The sequence below is a fragment of the Desmodus rotundus genome, chromosome 3 (genome assembly GCF_022682495.2).
Source record: "Desmodus rotundus isolate HL8 chromosome 3, HLdesRot8A.1, whole genome shotgun sequence".
Taxonomy (NCBI): Eukaryota; Metazoa; Chordata; class Mammalia; order Chiroptera; family Phyllostomidae; genus Desmodus; species Desmodus rotundus.
In genome coordinates, this window is record NC_071389.1 from 3,950,398 (window position 1) to 3,971,599 (window position 21,202).

Genomic DNA, 21,202 nt, shown 5'->3' on the forward strand with positions numbered 1-21,202 from the left:
TGCATAATGTGAGAGTTGCCTCTTCACTTGGGCCATGTGCTCACTGCATGAGTCAGCACTGTGGACAGGGCCTGAACCCCTGCGATCTGGGTCTCAGCAGAGCCTTCCATCTCGCACCAGCTCCTCAGAGCTTCCCCATGGCCCTCATCCCTCCCATCCAGGGTGGCAGATTTCACTGTTTCGTGTATTAGTTATAACAGAGGCGCGGCCTGGTCATAGCCAGAACAGGAGGCCTGTGGGGGAATTTCAACGATCTCGGTGGTATGATCGGCACAGCCACCGTCTCGCATAAAGGGCAGGTGTAGTGTGAGGCTCTTAGAACACGAAGTGAAATATCCCCACAGGTGGTAATCAACTGACCTCGTAATAGATCTGGCAAATCCAGAATCCTTTTAGAGCATCAAACTTGTTATAAGTTAAGAGAATATATACCGGAGTGAACTTGAGGTTAGGCTATTCAGCAAACACAGCCCATTCATGAAAATACACTAACAGGAGGGAACCAAATGAGCAACCTAAGGACACATGTTTGACTTTCTCCCTTTCCAACTTCCCCTTGATGTAACCCCCAAAAAAAGTGAAAGGAAAAAGCTCCCACAGGAAATTCAGTGGGGCCCCCACGCCTACAGAAACAGCATGGTAAGAGGGGCCCGTTGGTCTCACACCCGGCCAGTGCTCATCAGCAGAGGGCTGTTGCCATGTGGTCCCTGTGCACGTGTCCCTGTGCATGTGTCGCAGCCCGCTGGCCCCCTGGGGAGCACAGGTGAGCACCTGCACCTGGCCAGTGCTCTCCCATTCCTTGTGGGTGGGTGGGGCTCCACTTTGGATCTGCCTACTACCCCTGCTGCCATGGGGAGGCCCGCCAGGGAAATGAAATCCTATTTCAGACAAGGGTTCGCAATTTTTGTCTACGAAGGCCCAAATAGTAAATATTTTAGGCTTTGTGGGCCACACAGACAGAGTGACTGTTCAATCTGCCTTCATAGCACAAAAGCAGCCTTCAATAATGTTAAACCAATGAGTACGGCTGTGCGCCAGTAAAACTTTATTTATATAAACAAGTAGCAGCGGTAGGTGGATTGCTGCCATAATTTGCCAGTTCCTGGTGGAGCTCATACCATTTACCAATATTAAGCCATCTAGAATAATATTTCTGAATATGTAATAATAAACCACCAGACTACAAAATCAGTAGCTCCAAAGATGGGAATTGAGTTGAACCCCTAGAACTTTCCACAGTGATGGAAATATTTTATCTCACTGTCCAACAGGGAAGCTACCAAGCACTTGAAATGGAGCTGGGGTGACCCAGGAACTGAATTTCTAATTTTATTTTATAGCTTCTGGCCTTTGCTGAAACAGAATGGATGCAGGGAAGAGAAAATAACCTTTAAAAATCCACTTTAGATTTTTCCTGAGCCTTGAGAGACTTAATATTTTGGTAAATTAAGTCCTTTGTCTATGGATAAAGCAACAGTCTATAAAGAAGCACTGTAGCCAGTGGGAAAATAACAATTAGAAATAATGAAAGAGTTCTGGAAATGGCAAGCCCGAGCTCACGAAGGAGGGAGCAAAGCCGGCCCGACTGCGTGAGGAGCGACAGTGGGGCTGAGCATGTAAGGCCGCTGTTAAGAGGGGCCCTTTGCCTAGAAGGGGAGTCATGTCTAAAGATAACCTAGAACTAAAACTCTTATTTTCACAAAACTAGAAGGTGAGGGAAGTGACGAAGGTAAAAACGCATTAAAGCAGCTCTTGCAGTGAGGAGCTGGCAGATTTCTGCTGCCCGCGCGGTATCAGTGGGGGCTGAGATGGGCTCGTCAGAAATGTCAGGTTCCCAGGTAGCGTGGAAACTGGCCACAGACCTTCGGTGTCACTGACAGAGGACAAACACTTGCTCCATTTGGGAAAAACTCAGGAATGGGAAAGTAAAAAGCAACAATAGAAATAACAAACAGAAAACACGTTATTGTGGGAATATTTTTGAACTCCATGGTAACTGGTAGTTCTATTAAAAGATTCTCAGGCAGGGCAAAAAGACACTGCGTGCTGCCTGTAGAAGACACAACTAAAACAAAACGAGACAAGGAAATGATGAGACAAGACACAACGGACAAACATGTACAAAAAGACAAAAAGTACAATTCAATAGTGTGTGTGTGTGTGTGTGTGTATAATTTACCAAGAAGAGAGGGCAGCCACGAACAACAGAGCTTCGAAATATTAAAGCGAAGATTAGCAAACACAGAGAATGTGGGACCATAGCCATACTCGTAGTGTGAGGCCAACACACCCGTGTCTCGGACTTTGCCCCGTGGAGGGAGTGAAAGGGTGTGAAACGTCGAACACCACGACTGGAGACTCGACTCACTGTACGCACTGATGTTTACTTAGTAGGGGGTATACGGTTATGCACATATAGGTAATTAATACACATAGCAAATATCTACATAGTTCTTTTTAGACATTCAAGACACATTTGTGAACGGTGCTCATGTATGAAGACACAGAATTTAAATAAAAGCCCCAGGCTGCACATTGAAAGGCTCTCTTTATCTTTGACCACAATCCAAGGAAGAGAAATGAATGGCATGATCTTTTTTGAGACCCAACTAGTTAGACTCGGTTTAAAGTCATTTAAATTTCATTGCCCCCTCGCTGCCCTCACAATAAAAAGTCAGCTGCTTGGAATGGAATGTCACACCTACGACAGTGAGGTGCTCTTACACTGGTGCGTGTTACAAAGAGGAGGGTTTGGGGGTGACTACAGAGAGGCTGCAGGTGCTTCAGTCTCCAGAAAGTCCGCTTTGCTTTTAATAAAATACTCGTACTCGTCTCGGGGGATAAAAGTCAAGGCAGGACCTACTTCTTCCTGTTTGAGTTACAAATTAAGAGAGCCAATAGAAAAGGGAAAGAGAAGCTGCGAAATTTTTCCCTGAATGGCTTCATTTTTATTCCTATTACAAAAGTAATTCTGGCTCAGTGTTGAAAATGTAGAAACTTACCAAAATAAGTGTTTTAACAACTCTGTTGAGACACAAGTTACCCTAACACCCATCTTCTTTGCGTGTTCCGTGCGATGCATTTAGTCAACGGGTACAGCTGTGGGCCATCGCCATGTCCCAGAGCAGGCGGGGGGGGGGGGGGGGTGTTCACGATAAATTATTACAGAAAGGATCCCCCCTTTCTGTCTCTGGAGGTTCCTCCCCCCCACGCACACCTGCTAGGTTCGCAATGCCCGCCGCCCGAGGAAAGACGTCTCTCAATGCCAGAGACTGGTGAAAAGGAAAGGAATTGTTTATTTAAAAGTTACACAGACTTAGAGTAATGGCTTAATGTCTTCAATAAGATACTAAAATCCTCTAGAATACCCACAGATGCAGAGTCCTTCCCTCTCCCTGTGCCCAGTCCGGGGTACCGTGTCTCAGGAAAGGAAGTAGAAGTCCGTGATTCAGGCTCCCGGCACCATCAGCTGTGTGGCTGCCGCAATCTCCAGTTAATCCAAAGCCATGTGGCACCTTCCCACGGCTCACCAGCAAGAGTCCTTTCTCCCCTTTTCTTCTTCGCAAAGTCTCCCCAGCTGCCTAAGCCGTGTGGCAAAAAGCAGCACTCCAAAACCTCGTGGTCCTCTTTACTCTCCTTCAGAACTGCGTGGTCCTCTTCCTTTTCCCTCAGAACCGCATGGTCCTCTCTCCTTTCAGAACCGCATGGTCCTCTCTATTTACTTCAGAACCGAGTGGTCTTCCCTATTTACTCCAGATCCTCGTGGCCCTCTCCCTTTTTCCTCAGAACCGCGTGGTCTTCCCTACTCTCCCTGTTCACTTCATCAGAACCGCATGGACCTCTACCTATCTACTTGCTTCAGAACTGCGTGCTCTCTCTCCATTCACTTCGCCAAAGCTGCCTGATCCTCTCCTTTCTCCTCCGAAACCTTGTGGCCCTCCCTCTATCTACTTGCTTCAGAACTGCGTGGTCTCCCTCTCTATGGCTGCCGCGCCTGGGTTTAAATCCTAGAGCCCATCTTCCTTTGCAGCCCCATTTCCGACTCCTCCTACAGTCAGTTACACCTGCCAGCATCCCCGTATTCTTCCAGCTTTTCTGGGCTGCCATTGTAAGTCTGGGCAGGTGTGGCCCCATGGCATGGAGCCAATCATCTCCAAGCTCTCACGCAGGCCCTGTAACCAGGGGGAGCTGCTTCCCAGTCCCATCTTGGGTGGAATTCGCTCCCATCCCCCTGGCTCAAAGCATGGCCACAGCTATTTAACATATCTATGAAACCAGTTAAAGGTTATAGATATGTTAAATGACTGTGCCAGGGGTTAGCTGCAAAGCTCTTGCCACCCAAAACAGCTCTGAATGGCCCTGTTCCCTGTGTCCCATCCCCCCTGGCTCAGGCTTGTGGGGGTGAGGACACCATATATATATTTTCTAATATTTCCTGGACACCTTGAGTTCTGGACCCCATTACAAATCCCTTCTTGGGGCCCTCCTCTTGGCTGCACCCTGCTTCAGCCAGAGCCCCGTTTAGAATACTTCCGTCACCCCCAAAGCCCGGTGCTTTTTGCTGCCAGTCTCCACTCTGTCCCAGCCCTAGACAACCCCCGATCTGATCTCTCCCCAGGGTTTCGTGTTTTCTAGAAATGTTGTATGAATGGAATCATAAAATATGTAGTCTTCTGAGTCTGGCGTTTTTCACTCAGCATAATGTTTTTGAGGTTCATGCGTGTCGTAAGGCGAGCATTTTGTCACCTTCGTACAGGTGCTCTCAGGGCATTTTCAGTTCACTTAAACACTGCAGCTGCTGTGTTTCACGTCCCATTTTCAAGAGGCATGCTAGGAAATCGTTAAAGCCAGGCCGCGTCTCTGACTCTGACCTTGGACGTCTCTCTCCAGACTGGTCTTGGGGATTCCTAAGGTCTCCATTAGGGATGTATTTTGGGTGCAAGTATCAGCAACCTAACTACAGTGGTTTAATTTTTAAAAGTCATTTGCTTTTCTGTAGAGTCTCATTGCCCAGAGTGGGTCACATTCCCTCCCTGGGTGTACGGGAAGGGGGGCGTTGAGAAGGGCGTCATTGCCCAGAGTGGGTCACATTCCCTCCCTGGGTGTACGGGAGGGGGGGCGTTGAGAAGGGCGTCATTGCCCAGAGTGGGTCACATTCCCTCCCTGGGTGTACGGGAGGGGGGGCGTTGAGAAGGGCGTCATTGCCCAGAGTGGGTCACATTCCCTCCCTGGGTGTACGGGAGGGGGGGCGTTGAGAAGGGCGTCATTGCCCAGAGTGGGTCACATTCCCTCCCTGGGTGTACGGGAAGGGGGGCGTTGAGAAGGGCGTCATTGCCCAGAGTGGGTCACATTCCCTCCCTGGGTGTACGGGAAGGGGGGCGTTGAGAAGGGCGTTGGCATTACTGGCTCATCATTCCCGGGCCGTCCCCCGGGGGTTTGTCATCGCCGCTCTCTGCAGACCTGGGGTTCTCCAGGCAAAGTGGAGGTGGATGTTGGTTAGGTAACTGCTGCTGTCACCCCGTGCATATGACAACTTGCTGGAGACCTGCCCAGTCACCTTGAGTCACATTGTCACTAAGTGGTTGACCCTCGCTGAGAGGAGAGGGTGGGCACCAGCCAGCACTGCTCTGAGACTCGATTGAAGATTTTGTCCAAAATGGGACTTGGAAATATAACCAGGTCTCGGTACACTTGGGCGAGTGGTGTAAGCCTCACAGTGATACTGGAGTGAAGCGGCCTGAGGTGCAGCCCCCATCCCTTAGTTCTCTCCTTCCAGGGCCGCGGCGGGGGCGGGGGTGAGTGGCCCGCCTGGAGAATGCCTAAGGCTCCATTCTGACCTGAGTGTTCTGTGCGCTCCGGGCTCCAGGTGAACATGATGACCTTGGCGGAACACATCATCGAAGCCACCCCTGACCGAATCAAGCAGGAGAACTTTGTGCCCATGGAGTCCCCGGCTTTGGAAAGGACGGAGACTGCCACCATCAGCAGCACGATGAGCTGGCTGGCCAGTTACCTGGCAGATGTCGACCACCTGCCAAGTGCTGCGCAGCTCAGGTGAGGCGCTCCCCGGCACAGGTCCTGGGCTTACCTGGCAGACAGAGGGTGTGGGGACACTGTGTAGCGGGAGAGCCCATTGAGGCTGGAAGGAAGCGTTGGGACACGTTCTGTTTCAAGGCCCTGCTCCCACCCGCACCTCCCCACAGCAGAGCAGGGGACAGCCGATAGATACCATCATGCTTTCCCCTGGGTTCCTAGAGGCTCCACAGGGGCGCGGCAGTGGCTTAGTGTGCCTAGTGTGTCGCATAGTGCTGGACTCGTACCAAGTGTTCAGTTTGAACTTACTGATTGGGGGACAGTTTGAGTCAGGGTGTGTTTAGCAGCCAAGTGAAGGCACATTCCCAATGGCCCGCCGAGGCTCTGGGCAGGTGTCCTTGTCTCAAACCAGTGCGGGCTGCATCATGCCATCGATCACCAGTCTCTCTCCTATGTCTCCTCCTGTTTCAGAAGTGCGTACAGCGAGCCTCTGACCCCCTCTTCTAATACCAGCCTGAGCCCCGGAGGCTCTCCAGGCAGTGAAATAGCTTTCGAGAGACCCAGCCTTCCCTCCGCAGCAGACTGGTCGGAGTTCCTGAGCGCGTCCACCAGTGAGAAGGTGGAGAATGAGTTTGCTCAGCTGACTCTGTCTGACCACGAGCAGCGGGAACTCTATGAAGCTGCCCGGCTTGTCCAGACAGCCTTCCGGAAGTACAAGGTAAATTGGGTCCGGACCTGGCGCTGTGACGTGCTGGGGACTGCAGAGGTCGATGGAAGTCGGAAACATTCCTGCTAACATATAGGCCATTTCTTTTGTCCCTCTGAGTTTGTGGAATTCTTATTTGAATTATTAATCATGCCACATGAAATTATTGATAATTTTAAGAGGCTTTAGTAAAATGAAGTCGACTAGAAGTGTGGTGGTTGTCATCATCTCAACTTATTGTGGGTGCTGAAAACGGACACCTATTATTTCGTTACTATAAAGCCAGTTGCCACCTCCGCCACTAGGCATTTGTGGCCTAAAGCGGGGGTTTCTGACTGGAGGCCTGGGGACTGACCTCAGGCAGCCCAGGACCTCCTGACAGTGGAGGGTGAAGCACCCTTATGTGCATGTTTGGTGGGAGAGGGTCCACAGCCTCCCGCCGACTGTCCAGGACCCCCCGCCCCGAGACGGTGTGAAGGGCTCTACCCGCGGCTGTGAGAGTAGAAGACTGCTGTGCCCCGGCAGACGGAGGAGGTCCGGCAGGTGTGGGGCCAGCTGCACCTCCCTGCTTCCTTAAATACTTTGTAAATGGACTTCCTCTGTTAGGTCACCAAACATCCAAATGTGGTTCTAGTTAGAAGCAAGAACAGCTGGAGATTCCTTCTATACCTTCATTTTTTTAAATTTATACTTGTAGTTATCACTGTACTTTGGTAAACCTGGGGTCTCAGCAGTGAGGAAGCTAATTAAATGAATGATAATTCTCTTTAAGTCATAGGAAAGTTGACATTTCATACACTAAATCATGGGGTTTTTTTCCCTGACTTGACCCTTTAGGGCCGACCCTTGAGAGAACAGCAGGAAGTGGCTGCCGCCGTCATTCAGCGTTGTTACAGGAAATATAAACAGGTGAGCCAAGTTCAGGGTCATGGTGGGAAGAACCCCACACCAACCGCACAGGCCCCGGAGAGTGGGAGTGCTCGGCTGGCCACGGAACAGTACGTCCAGCGCCCTTTCAAAGGCGTCCTTCAAGTGGCCTTGTCAAAACAAGAGGAAAATATACCGGGGTTGGGGACAGGGTAGGAAAAAAAAGCCATCTGCAGGTAAACTGATGCCACAAAATGAGTTTTGTTCCAAATTTTGGCCTTCGACACTGGTCTGTGAGGATCTACGTCCCCACAATTTTACCTGCAAACTCCGCAGTAACGGAAGAGCTCCGGGAGTTAACGCGGCGGCTGGGGAGGCAAAACCGGCCGCCGTCTTCGACCTTCCGTCGCGTCAGTTACCGCTCCTTCAGACACTCGCCATTTCCGCTTCTCACGCACGTTCTCATGAAGAATTACAAAAATCTCTGAAAGTCTTAAAGCGCTTTTGCGCTGCTTGGTTAGGGGCACGAGAAGAGTGTCCAAGTGCTCTGCCGTGCCGTGACTGTCTCCAGAGCAAGCTGTGGGCCCATAGCCACCGCCCGAGGGAGAGGGGCTGACGTTCATGGAGCACCTCGTGGGCACCAGGTCTTAGGCGCAGCATCTCATTCACTCCGGACCATTATTAAAAGTAAACAGTTTTATTTACATTTTTCCAGCAAAGAAGCTGAGGCTCAGAGAAATTAAGAAAATGGCAGATCTTTCTAATGACCTAGGTGGTCAGAAAATATTAAAAAATTGCCTAATTGGGTTTTAAATGGCTCATGAGGTAAAGCTCAGTCCTGTCAATGGATTCGGGAACCTTTGTTAGGCTCTGCTTTAGGTTTTAAATCTGTGTTCAAGGATTGCTAAATGCCACCACGTATAAAAGCCACGGAGAAATGTGGGGCTGTGTTCTCGTGTTATGATCTAGGGCTTTGATTTCTGAGAGGGGTTGCCACTGTCTCAGGTTTCTCGAGGATTACGCCCTCTTCATGAGTGGGGTGGGGGTCGGGGGACATCTTCAGCTTTGAGCCAGTCGAGTTCATGATCCCAGAACATGAAGGTTTATTGTGTAAACGCTGACACCAGAGCTCCTGCAGCTCCAAGGCAGGGCACAGCTCTGCGCACCGACTTCCCTTCGGTGGGCGGGCTTCACATTTGCACAAGCGATACACAGAATCGAAGTTTCAAGTCTGTGATTACGATAGGTATTTATCCCAAAATATGAGTTTGGTTGTTTTGGTTTTTTTTAATCTTCTGCCAAAGAAGTGTTGTCTACAGCCAATAAGATGGAAGGCATTTTTTTTTTTTAAATACCGATATAAGACAAATACTTTGGAAGGTGGAATGCATTCATACAGACAGGTTGCCTTTTTTTTTTTTGGTGGTGGTGGGAGTTTTATCAGTTCTGGTTTTTTAAGTTCATTCTATCAAGCAATCTAACATTAACCTTGTATTTTCTGTTTCTCCCCCAAGCTGACATGGATAGCCTTGAAGGTAATGACACTCCCACAGCTCATCTCACCCGAGTCACAAACTCCGCACCATCACCAGCTCCAAGAGGGCCCGTTAGGGTGGCAGGCACACCCCCTGGCCAGGCCACCCAAGTGCAGGGATCTCTCCTCTGGGGACCACGTGGTTATTCAGTTGGAGTGCGTTTCGACAGGAACAATAACTGGACGCTTTCTTGGCCAATGTCAATCTAAAGAATCCATCCAGGCCACTCCCCCTGAGCCCAGGGAGCCGCTCAGTAAACGTGCCTTTTGCCCAGCGTGCTTCCCTACGGCCCAGCGTGTTCTGAGTGCACATTGTGCAAACCACAGAAGCCCTGCAGGGTACAGCGTCCTTGTCTTTATAAAAAGACTTCAGGACAGATGAGCGTTAGTGTAAAGCAGGTCAGATACGGCGAAGGGGCTCTGGCCGAAGGGTCCCAGGTCCTGCACACTCGGAGACATCACTCTCCGCCCCTCATTCCACCTCATACATGCAGGGACAGGCACAGGGACATGTAGGCACAGGGATGTGCTCAGCAGTGTCTTTCCCTCCAGTGGTAAGTTGCCCTTTTGTAAGCAGAGCACTTCCTTGTCCCCTGAGTCAAATTCTGTTTCATGAGCAACTTACAGTGTTTCTTAAATGTAGAGAGAGCTGTGTTTTTAGTCCCCAGAGACTGAAGTGGAAAAGACTCATTCTCCGATGCCTTCATCCCTCACTGTGAGAGCCCGCCTGCGGCGGGCGGAGGGCTGCGGTCCTGGCCCCTGAGCTGCCCTGGGCTTGCGGCAGCGTTCCTGGTTCTGTCCCTCCCGCCTGCCCCACCGTGTGGGTCCTATGAGTGTTAACCTTTTGCAGGTTAAAATGGCTTAAAGGTGTCAGCGTTTCATGATAAGCCTTGTAATTGGGACTTTGTAACTCAGAAATCTGTTCATGGGACAGTAGGAATCAGGTGCTGACTGCTGTGTAGATTTGTGTGTGGTGGGAATCAGGAGGCATAACAGGGCTTAATGGAAAAGGTTTCAAAACTGGAGAGCAAATATTAATCTTAAACATTTAAAATTTTATTTTTTTCTAAATGTTTTTACAATTCCTAAGTGTCTAAGTGGATTAATATTAAAAACTTTTTTTTGCCCTGGCTGGCATGGCTCAGTGGATTCAGGGCTGACCTGCAAACTGAAAGGTCACCAGTTCAATTCCCAGTCAGGGCACATGCCTGGGTTGCAGGCCAGGTCCCCAGATGTGGGTGTGCGAGCAGCAACCAATCCATGTATCTCTCTCTCACATCGATGTTTCTCTCCCCCTCTTCCTCCCTTTCTCTCTAAAAATAAATAAATAAAATCCTTTTAAAAAGTTTTTTTCAAGAAGGACAATATATTTTGATGTTTTGAGTGGGGGAAGGCACGTTAAAAGCAATACATAATCTAAAAGTGACCCTTAAAGTAGTATGTTGCATTTTGGAAAGGTAGGTGCAAAGATTCCTAGATGGCCTCTTTGGTGAGTAACCCTAAGCCGAGACTGCGGGGAATAAAGGGGAAGCCCCTTCTCCCAGGCCGTCCCCAGAAGCTCGCAGGACCCGCCCCGGCAGCTCCTGTGTTACTCTCGTGCGTCCTCTTGTCTCCCTTGCAGTATGCACTTTATAAAAAGATGACCCAGGCCGCCATCCTCATCCAGAGCAAATTCCGAAGTTACTACGAACAGAAGAAGTTCCAGCAGAGCCGGCGCGCCGCTGTGCTCATACAGAAGTACTACCGCAGCTACAAGAAGTGCGGCAAGCGGCGGCAGGCTCGCCGGACGGCGGTCATCGTCCAGCAGAAACTCAGGTGGGTGAGGCGGCTTCCTGCGCGGGAGGAGCCAGGGCGCGTTGGGCGGGCCGCCTGGTGATGACAGCAGGGCCCAGCGCTGAGTGCACTCTGCAGCACTTTCCTTCCAGACCGTTGTAGGTGCAGTGGCTTCGTCCGGTTGCACCTGTGTGTTCATCCGCTTTTGTCTATTTAGCTCGTTCTCTCTTTACCCCCACCCAATTAGTTTGATGTCTCCGCCCACTTTCAACCCGTATCAGAATTTGGCAGGACCCAAGTCTGTACGCCGTCCGAACTGTAGCGTCCTCCACAGAAGGCCTTGGGCGAGTTTGAGGGAGTGCAACATAAACATTTAGTGCGATAAAACACATGGAGAAAGGAAGCTGAGAAAATAGTAACCCAAAGAGTATCCAAGTCAGGTGGGTCAACTTTCAAACTGAGAAAGGCTGCGTGATGCCAGAACGCCTTTCTCAACAAAGCGAGCACATCAGGAGTGCGGGAAGAGCAGTTCCGTGACACCCGACTTTCAGTGTCTACACCGTCTCCCTTCGAGCAGGGGTGGTGCGCCTCCACCCCGCCTTCTCCCGGTGGCGCCCCGGATTCGACCCCGGAAGCAGCGGCACCCCTGCTGTTGGCTGGGCTGCACGTACTGTTCAATGAAAAGTCCTGTGTCCCCACTGACTCGTTGTTAACTTCTGCATATTAAGCTTTACGGCACCCTTCTTGTGACAATAATTAATATTCTGGCTTTTTTTTTTCAGGAGCAGTTTGCTAACCAAAAAGCAGGATCAAGCTGCTCGAAAAATAATGAGGTTTCTACGACGCTGTCGTCACAGGTATGTCGACCCTCATCTGCATTCGTTGTACGCATCACAGCTAATGAAACAACCCCGTGTTCTGAACCACGCATTAACTCCTGTGTAAGGCTAACGGCGCCCCCACCCCCACCCCGCGAAGGATCAGGGTACACCTCCCAAATGACATCAGGACATTAGCACTCCTTAACTAGGGACGAGGTTGCTGCCATTGGAACTCTGCTTGCCGTTCAGACCCGTTCACAGTGGAGACCCCTGCCAGTGTCTTTCTGTGTGACTTCGGGTGTGAGGACGGGTCGAACAAGTTTGTCATTCCACGTTTCTCTTTACCCTGTTGTTTCTATGCCCCGTTGCAGTCTGCTCTCCGCTCCACAGCGCCTCCCCTCCCCCATCCACCCCGTGCTGTTTGTTGTGTGGTCCAAACAGCAAGTGAACCGTCCCTCTTCTGAAGGACAGGCTAGAGACACTCATTCCTTCCCGTGGCCTGCTGTGCACAGGGTCTAAGCAGCTGCTGCCCTCTGCTGGACGTGTCGCAGCTCACAGGCTCTGCAATTAGCGATGACAGCGAGGCCACGGTGAGGCTGAGGGGGAGCTCTGCCAGAGGCCTGGCACGGAGAGCAGAGGCAGCTTTTCCGTGAGAAGCTAGTGGGCTCCCGAGCGTCGCACTCTGCAGCGACATGGCACCTTCCCGCAGAGCGGAGCTAGGGGAGTCGCTCTGTTTCCTTGAATCGGAGTTTTCTCGGGCAGACTAGGTCCTTTACTTAGACAGGGGCTGCTGGTGAAGTGTCTGTTTTCTTTAGACGAATTCAGTCTGGCGTCAGGAACAGGGGCTGCAGGGCCGTGTTTAGATGACTGTCCCCATGGTCCAGTGCTCTGTGCGTTGGGAACTGTGTCGTTCACAGAGGCCAGCTTCCATGCAGGCTCATTAATGTCTTCTTGTCTCGTCCTGGCCAGCTGTCCCCAAAGCCCCAGTATTCAGGGCCACTTTGACCCCTCCGAGGTGTCACTTTACTTCTGTTGTTCGTACTGCTAAAACGATCTGCTTGCTGATTTTGACATCCAAGGGGCTAGCTGGCCCCTTGTCCTTTCACTTGAATTAATGAAGGAATTCATTTCCATGAGGGTGGAAGGGACCATGCCAGAGCCACACATTAGCAACAATGAAGCTTCAAAAAGGGCACCTTTAGGGTAGAGTCGGTGCGTCCACCAGAAGGCCGTGGAAGAAGGTAACATCGCTCAGCTGCACCCCTGCAGCCCTTTTGTTCTCCACGGGATTCGCTCACCGATGCGGCGCCAGCATGGGTGCTCTGCTGTTGCGAGGCCTATAGGGAAAGGCTGATCCCAGTGTGGGCTGTGGCTGCGTCCCAACGAAGTGAGGTCCCCCGCCTCAACAGCGCCAGGCCCTGGCGCAGGTGCACCTCGGACCGAGCGTCAGCGTGCCACCTCCGCACAGAGCAGCCGTTTCCTCCCCTCTGGGAAGGTAGCAAGGCCGCTCCTGTGCCCCGTCCCCGCACCCTCATGGGAGCACACCCTTCTCCTCTCCTTCCTGCAAGGCGAAAGAGCAGGGGGGTCCTCTCAGCGCGCTGAGGCTGCGCGCATACCTTCCCCACAGACTTCATTTTCCAGAAAATGGCCTTTCCCTTTCTCTAGGCCTTTTTGAACAAACCAAAAGGTTCACACGTTAAATTTTCCTCTTTTCTTCTAGTCTTGTCCTCAGGCTTTGAAAACATGGAAGGGAAATGCAACCTTGGTGGCAGCTACAAGCATTTCCTTTTCTTTTTTCTCCCTTTTTGGCCAAAGCCTGCCCTGGGTTTCCATTGGGTGAGTTACAAAGGGTCGCTTCCCTCAGCAGCTCAGACCTGTCTTTGTGGAAACCAGGGAAGAAGGAGTTCAGGAAGCTTTCACCTTCTACACGCTCACATTTTAACTAGGAACAGCCTCCTCGGCCAACCAGAAAGTTTGCTACTGAGGGAACGTCAGATTGTGGATGTGAAGTTTCCGTTCACTATTTGGGGTTAGAGACCCTGTTCACTCCTTTGGTCACTTGCCCTTTTCTAGTTCAGATTTCAGGAAAGTGTGCGAGCAGATTTCCAAAGCCTTTGTGTCCTGACTGCCTACGATCAGCAGTCACTTCCCACTTCTGTGTGTTCAGTGGAGGAACTTGAAGGGACCCTGAAGACCTGTCCTGGGGCATTGAGCTCATGTTCTCCCTCAGAGGAGTTTCCATTCTGGGTTATTGAGTATTATTGTGAGAGAGGCCGTCCTGTGGCTTGTCCCTTAGACGCATTAGAATAGAAAACCTCCCATGACCCCTCTTAGAAAGGTGGGCAGGCAGCGGCTTCGGGGATTGATAAGGGGTGTCCCATCTCTTAAGGATTTGCTGTCACGCACGTGACCCCACGTGTTCAGACTCAAAAATAAATCGGTGCGTTTCCCACGTGCACCTGTCACATGCCCGACCCCGCTCGCCGTTCTCGCCACAGAAGGACCACTTTAAACTCCCCTCTTTGTTGAATAAAGCTATTGATAAGATCTCTGTTGTGACCCTCACATGCTAATAGCTCTTTGGTGTTGTTTTACTGTCTGAAGCCCCCTGGTGGACCATAGGCTGTACAAAAGGGTGAGTGTAGCTGCCTGCTAGCCAGTTTCTCTCTTCCATTTCAGTATTTTGCTTTTTGCTTGCTTGCATGGGGCTGCAGCCAGGTATGCCAGTGAGTTTCACATCCATTGTGAATGAAATGAGATACAAGTAAAACTAACCCTAACTACTAACACTGCTACTGTATACGACCGGAAACCAGTCACAAACAGCAGACGGACAGATGCATGAGTGAGCGAAGGGAGGGCCTTCTGACCGGGCCACCGGGCATGCTGAGGACTTGGTGGGGCAGCCCCCGGTGTAGAGAAAGGGCTGCTGGCACCGTGAGTCTCCACAAGGCTGCACCGTAGGAAAACAGGAAGCAGTTGCCACACGAAATTTTCTCATCTGCTGAGTCCAAATTTTCAAGCCAAGAAGTCTCACTAGGTGATACTGGCTTTTTCTTTCTTTTTAAACTAATCTGTTTCTTGTTTAGAATTACCACTTCTCCATTGCCCTGTCCCGATAGTTTTATTTTTTAACCTCTCCCTGCCTGGTGCTCTGAGGTAAGTCCGCACGCAGCTGCCCTTTCAGAGTCTACCCAGGACGTTCCTTATAACAGTGACTGAGCGTGACTTCCAGCATTTAAAGGCAAAGCTGAATAAAGATAATGTGTGAAGTGTCTTAAATCTGTATGTCCTGTATTGCCGTTAAGAATGGGTGAGCTAGTAACTGGTATTTTAAGGAAAGGACAATGGGTAGGTAGGTGTTCAGTAGCTTTTAGAACATGAGACTTATCTCTCCGTGTACACAAGGCATGAGGGTGTCTGCCCGATGGGGCTGGAACACGTCCTAAGTGATGAGAAAGGATTTAGTGCCAGAAAATTGGCTTAAAAGCTGGGAATAGAAGTCACCAAATGCAGACTTGAATTTAGATGAACTTGACAACTTTTGTCTTTTACGTAGTCCTGAGTTCTCTCTATCAGCTCAGCTATAGTCCACGCCCCTCCCCAGCCTGATACTGATAACTTTACACAGCTATCTGCAAGGTTCCTGGGAAGACAGCACACTTCCAAACATGTTTCTGGGGACAGCAGTTCCCACCTAACTACATGTATGCTGATGCTCAGGCTCATCATTCTACATGAAGCAAAGGTCAGAGGCTTTTTCTCAAAAGGCCATAGTCTCCGTGGCAGCCACTCCGCTCTGCCCTTGTAGCCCCGAAGCAGCCACAGACCACCCCTAATCAAGTGGCGTGGCCGCTCCTCCACGACTTGATTGCGCAGATACGCACTGGGCTGGATTTGGCCCACAGGCCACCATTTGCCAACTGATGGTAATAGGAGAAGTGAGTTTTTAAAGTTCTTCCTAAATCAAGACTTTATTTTTATAAAAGATTTAAAGTCTCACCTATTTAAAACATTGGTTAGTCATTGAAGGAGACATGTGTTTAAAAAGCAGTGGGGCGGCTACACTCATTTGGACATTTGACTAGTAAGTCCTCTTTAGAATTAGGCACTTCAAAGAGTTCGTGTCTCTTGCGGGAGAGCTGGCTCGGAGATGGCTGTGTTCAAAATAGAGGAGAAACAGGGGACGAACCCCCCCATTTCTCTCTCTCTCTATTCCCTCTCACCCTGTGCGTACATAGATGACATTTCTGTCCAGTCAAAAAAACTTCAAGAAAACAGATGCTTGCCCTAGAATTCACTTGAACTGAAGGTTACACTGTCTTACATGTGATATCAGTTCATACCAGTCTGCTGCAAGGAACCAACATTTTAGCAAAAGTGGTTGCTTATGCACTTTGGAGGCTTGTTAGTTTCTGGTACATTAATGATCATTTTTAAGACCACATTTTCAAAAGGTGCTTTTCGATGCCAACCGGAGTCCCAACCTCAATTTCTTAAGTGCCTATTGCATCCTGCCCTCGGCCCCTAAAACACCACCCCCTCGACGGTCAGAATTTCACGACACACGTGTGCCTCTCAGTCTCGAGGGGGCGTGAGAGCGAGGAGCCGAGACACTGCGGGTCCTTCCTGAGTGGCCACGTTTATCTGACTGTGAACTGAGGAAGAGCCGGCCTTTGGCTCTGTCGGACCACCAGTGAGCTCTCTGTCCCTCCTTGTCACCGGGCCCTCTAGTAGGCCCCAGGCCGAAATCACTCTTGGAGGCAGAACACTCTCTGAGGACCATTTACATTCCTGGAGTTTATGTCAAAGAAGATAATATGCTTATTGTATTAACTGGTAAACCATTTAAGATATGTAAGGTTTACACATGAAAAGAAATACGTGAAAACTTGAAAAATTAAATTTTACGGCACAGAGTGCGTAGAGCACTCTCTACTCTGTAACCCAGCCCCTAGGTTAATGAGACAGAAGGCTGCCTTAAAAGGTGGGCGGTGGCAGTCATGGGGATTAAGATACAATCGGCGGGTTCCAGCTGCATCGCAGTCAGAAAATAATTCCCACTTTTCGTCTTCATTGGGGGGAGGCCAAGAAAAAGCACCACATACTCTTCGCTGAGTCCTGCTGCTTTTTTCTGGTGGCGTGGCCCCTAGTTTGCCCTACACCCGGCCATGCATCTTCTGCCCTTGATGACCACCCTGGGGCGGGGGTTGCCCTGGACGCAGTGGCTGTCCATAGAGGAGAAAACTTGTTACACACAGAGATTTGAGTCAACAGTTTTAATTACTTCCGTAGTTAATTTAGGTGTTATACTACTTCAGGCAAATGACTGAAGGGCTTCTAAGGCTGAAGAAACTTCCCGAGTGCACCTGCTGAAAAGGATCCTTTGCGGTTGGGTTTTCAGTATGTGTGGCAGGATGTTATCCGGCTTTACAGCAGCCAGACACCGCACACGTACAGGAAATAGTAAATCATGGGGCTACACAGCAGTCTGTCCTCCGGGTGCAGACATGGAAAAGGACAGTGCCTCTCTTTCTAGTCAGAAATGGCTTCCCCTTGTCTCTTCAGGACGTTTTCGTATGTTTGGGGCAGGGGATTAGAAAGTGTTCCCATACTTCAGAGAGACCACTCGCTGAAAAGCAACTCTGTAGACAAAGTCCTCTTTCCCTGCATGAGGCAGCACTTCTGTGAGAGCACTTCGTGACCCATAACAGCCACGGCAGGCATCATTGCAAACGGTGGGGATTCTGGCACGTAACCCCCCTATTTCTTGTACATTGTTGGCTTGGTTACCCATGTTCAATAAAGGTGAGTGAGGCAATCCTAGTGGAATAAAAGAACTCAAATTGGAGGAAGAAAAGGTAACACTTATTGGGCACAAATTTTGAAACCAAAGATTGTCTCTGTATCTGACCACTGGTTTCCAAACATTTCCCTTTGCCAGCTGCCGCCACTTATCTTGGTAAGTAGTGATTTCAGCGCCAAGCACTGCACGCGGCCCCAGGAATCTCCGGTGGGCCATCACCAAGCTCAGCTATAAGTCTGCTTTGTGATTGCTGCTTCCACCCACGGGACAGTTCTCCGGCAATGCCTTGAAAGCATACTGTTTAACTGTGAATAGTAAGCAGCACTCTAGGTCAACAGTTGTGATATCTCAGCTCTTCAGTTACATTTGACAAGAGGTACAGTTTCTGAGTGGCCCGATATAGTCAGGGAGGAACAAGAGATTGTATGTGGAATGTGTCATCACGGATGTAACTGAAACCTCTGGTAATTTTGTCTCACTTGCCTCTTTTAGGAAATGAACATTTCTGGAACACAGTGGTGTGTGTTAAATTGCAGACAACATGCTCTGTGTCATTCTTATTGGGCCTCTCTGTCTTTTTTGTTTTGCAATCCAAATGAGATTTCTGGAAAATGGCAAGATCTCTCTTTTCCTAAATCCCCCTCAAGCTATTGCAACTCTCAGAGCAACAGGTAACTAATCCGAAAGCCACATCGGGCTGCCCTGTATCTTTTTGACGTCCAGCATCGCGAGAATCTACCTGCTGAAATCCACTGACCCATGACACATTTCTCTGGCTGAGCGTTACTGAGTAGATGTAATGAAGCAGCTTTGCCTACGCTTTACCCATGAGCCATTGCTCGCTACAAGTTTCCGAAGCAGGCCTACTTCATTGATTCATAAGTTATCACCGGACGTCTGATGGAAATAAACCCTGTGGGCTTTGCTGGCTTTCAGTGCTGTTGCTTATACATCACTTCAGTACATTATGATGCGACTTTTCCTTGTCCTTTTCTGTCTCTTTCTTGTTTGGTTCAGACTGCAACAATATCCCCAAAGGATATCTGTAGCCTAGAATGCTTGGGGAAATCTTGGGATTGTCTTTAATTTTGATAGTTGAATGGTCATAGGTCAAAGTCTCACTGTCCTAATTCCCTTAATTCCAAGCTGCTAGTATGAGCGCTGTTTCCCAAGTCGCCGATAAGAGGTTCAGAAATGCTGTCCTTGGCAGCTGTCCTTAGTCCTAACAGCCTCGTGCCTGCAGAAGCCCCAGTTTCTATCCTGTGTTGGCCGTCTTTGCAATCTCAGGAAGATTGCTTTGCTGTCTTCTGTATAATGAAATTCAGAAGTAGGTGTAATTCTAATAGGATGTGGTTTTAGATAACCTGGACATTGTCAAGTTCAGTTCCCTCTTAGCGCCGCATGAGTTTAAACTGTTATAATTCCTTGAGAACCCAAACTCAGTAACCCTGAGCTGAGTTTGTGCGGCCTAACCCAATGAAAGTTTATTGAGCATCTGTGTTCGAAGGGCTATAGAAATGGCGGCCATAGGTACTGGATTTTCAAGTATAATTCCAGTTTCAAAAAGTCGGGTCTATATTTACTGACGTCACATACTGAAAACACGTGCTGACGATAAAGATAATATCAGTGAAACCAGTCCAATCGGTTGCCTTTGGTTTTGGTTTATAAAACAGTTTTTTTCCTCCACTGACTTTTTCAATTGTTTTTTTATGTCATCTGAATACAACATTGGTTAGACATAGTAGTGATAACAGGTAGATAGAAAACATCTTATAAATTCGTTTTCTCAAAGAATGACAAGCACAAATAATCATTATCACAGATGGAGCAGGTACGCGTTATAGCGCATTTGGAAATACAGACAAGCCAGGAGAACCCCCGGGGCGAGAGCTGTTCCCCTTCTGTTGTGCACCTGATTGTGACCGATACATTTGTAGCTAACCTGTGTGCTCCCGCGATTATTCATGACTTGACTGAGAAAAAGCAACAACAAAGTTCTCTATCAGAAACACTCTGATGTGAAAGACTTGTTTCTTAGAATTTGTTAACAAAAGTTCTAGGTTCAGGTGTAATTTTAAACCTCTTCAGTAATAGAAATTATTGTTTTCTGTTTGTTTGGAGGCAGTGTAACATTAAACATATTTTTTATTGGATTGACATTTGATTTAAAACCAAACCAAACAAAAACCCAGGCATCCTCTCTTGCCCTAATCCTCTGCCCTTGCGGCCCGTTAACTCCACCTGTGGCCCCGGTGAGGGCAGACTGTAAAAGGTTCTCGGTTTCACCTGAACCGTCAGAGGTAAGTTGTCATCAACCTGGTCTACAAGCTGCAAATTGGAGAATGAGGCTTAAATCTTTCATTTCCTCAATTCTCAGACCCTCTGTTTTCACAGTTCAAATCTGTGTTGAAAATAAGTACATTTTATGGGGAGGTATTTTTTCTCTAAAACATTGTCATAAAATCAACGTAGGGTCATAAACAGTGACATCTCAGAGTTGAGAAAGCGTAATTGTCCGTTTCAACAGCATACTTCTTCCCTCAGGCCATGGACATTTTACAAATGCATGTTTTTCATCAAGTCTTTTGGGAAAAAAATAAAATAAGAACTTGAAGAAAATGTGTGTTATCGTGAGATATCAGAGGCAGCAAGGGCTTCAAGTCCCAGCGCTGCCGTTTATTGACCACGTGATGGGGGCAGGCCGCTCCCACCGCGGGGGGCCAGGCTCTGCATCCGCGGAGATCACGGCGGTGTCGCGAGTACTAGAGAAGGGAGCAAACGCTAGGGACCCACAGGCTGTTAGAACACAAGTGGTCTCCCCCCCCCAACCCAAATCCTCCTCTAATGACTTTCTGTTAAAAAGTACGCCATTTCAGTCATTTCGAGCTCAGCCATAAGCCAGGGCAAATTCCCCACTTTGGCACAGGAGTTAAATTTATACCTGCAGATATATCTGAAAATGTCGGCGTCTCGTTTTGCCCGCGTGGACAGCTGCAGCCCTCTCTGTGCGCGGAGGCGCACCTCCCTGAACTCGGTGTGTGTGCGGCTCCCCGTTTTATAGCATTTACACGGTAACTCACAAACCCTAGGAAAACTTGGTTGATTTTTTAATAGTTCAGAAAGAAACCACAAAAACAAATGTGACCATTTTAACTCAAAGAAAAGTGTTCCAGTTATACCCATCACGACCAGCCGATGGCAGATTCTTCGGTATGAAACGGTATAAAACATTTACGGTTACACTTTCCCCTCCTTTTACTGCATCTTAGGGATGAACTTAATATTTCTAAAGCATTCCTGTTTCACTGTAGAAAAAACCGTGAACGGCTGTCTTTGTGTGCGCGCGATCAGATTCTGGGTTAAGAGTTCCTATGCTAGAAGCCTCGGCAGTGACGGAGTCGCTGCCACCTACTTGTGACTGAGCCGTGTACTAGGGCGGAGCTGAGACGGAGTCTGCAGCAGCATGCACACCTGCCCTGAGTCCGCAGCCAGGTCTGCGCGGAGCAGACACATTGCATGCCCGAGGACACGTGGCATCACTGCATGCCTTGCATTTCTCCAGCCCAGGAGCTGCTAGTTTAGATATTGCATGTTTAAAAATTGAACACAGAATTCAGCATGTTTCAATTTTTAAAAAGCCATTTAGCCCTGGCCGGGTA

General features: G+C 49.2%; 1 protein-coding gene across 13 annotated transcripts in view; it reads left to right on the forward strand.

The window, feature by feature from the left end:
- CAMTA1 (calmodulin binding transcription activator 1) overlaps positions 1–21,202 on the forward strand; it is a 761,376-nt gene that overhangs the window by 735,787 nt on the left and 4,387 nt on the right. For 7 of the 13 annotated variants that reach the window (XM_053920471.2, XM_053920464.2, XM_053920472.2 and 4 more), the window contains 6 exons: positions 5,867–6,054; positions 6,505–6,751; positions 7,577–7,648; positions 9,121–9,141; positions 10,762–10,955; positions 11,696–11,770. In XM_053920471.2, coding sequence (XP_053776446.1) covers positions 5,867–6,054; positions 6,505–6,751; positions 7,577–7,648; positions 9,121–9,141; positions 10,762–10,955; positions 11,696–11,770 — 797 coding nt within the window. Of the gene's footprint in view, positions 1–5,866; positions 6,055–6,504; positions 6,752–7,576; positions 7,649–9,120; positions 9,142–10,761; positions 10,956–11,695; positions 11,771–14,338; positions 14,370–18,032; positions 18,826–21,202 lie in introns of those variants that run through there. The other 6 variants (XM_053920466.2, XM_053920473.2, XM_053920474.2 and 3 more) reach the window with 4 other exon arrangements.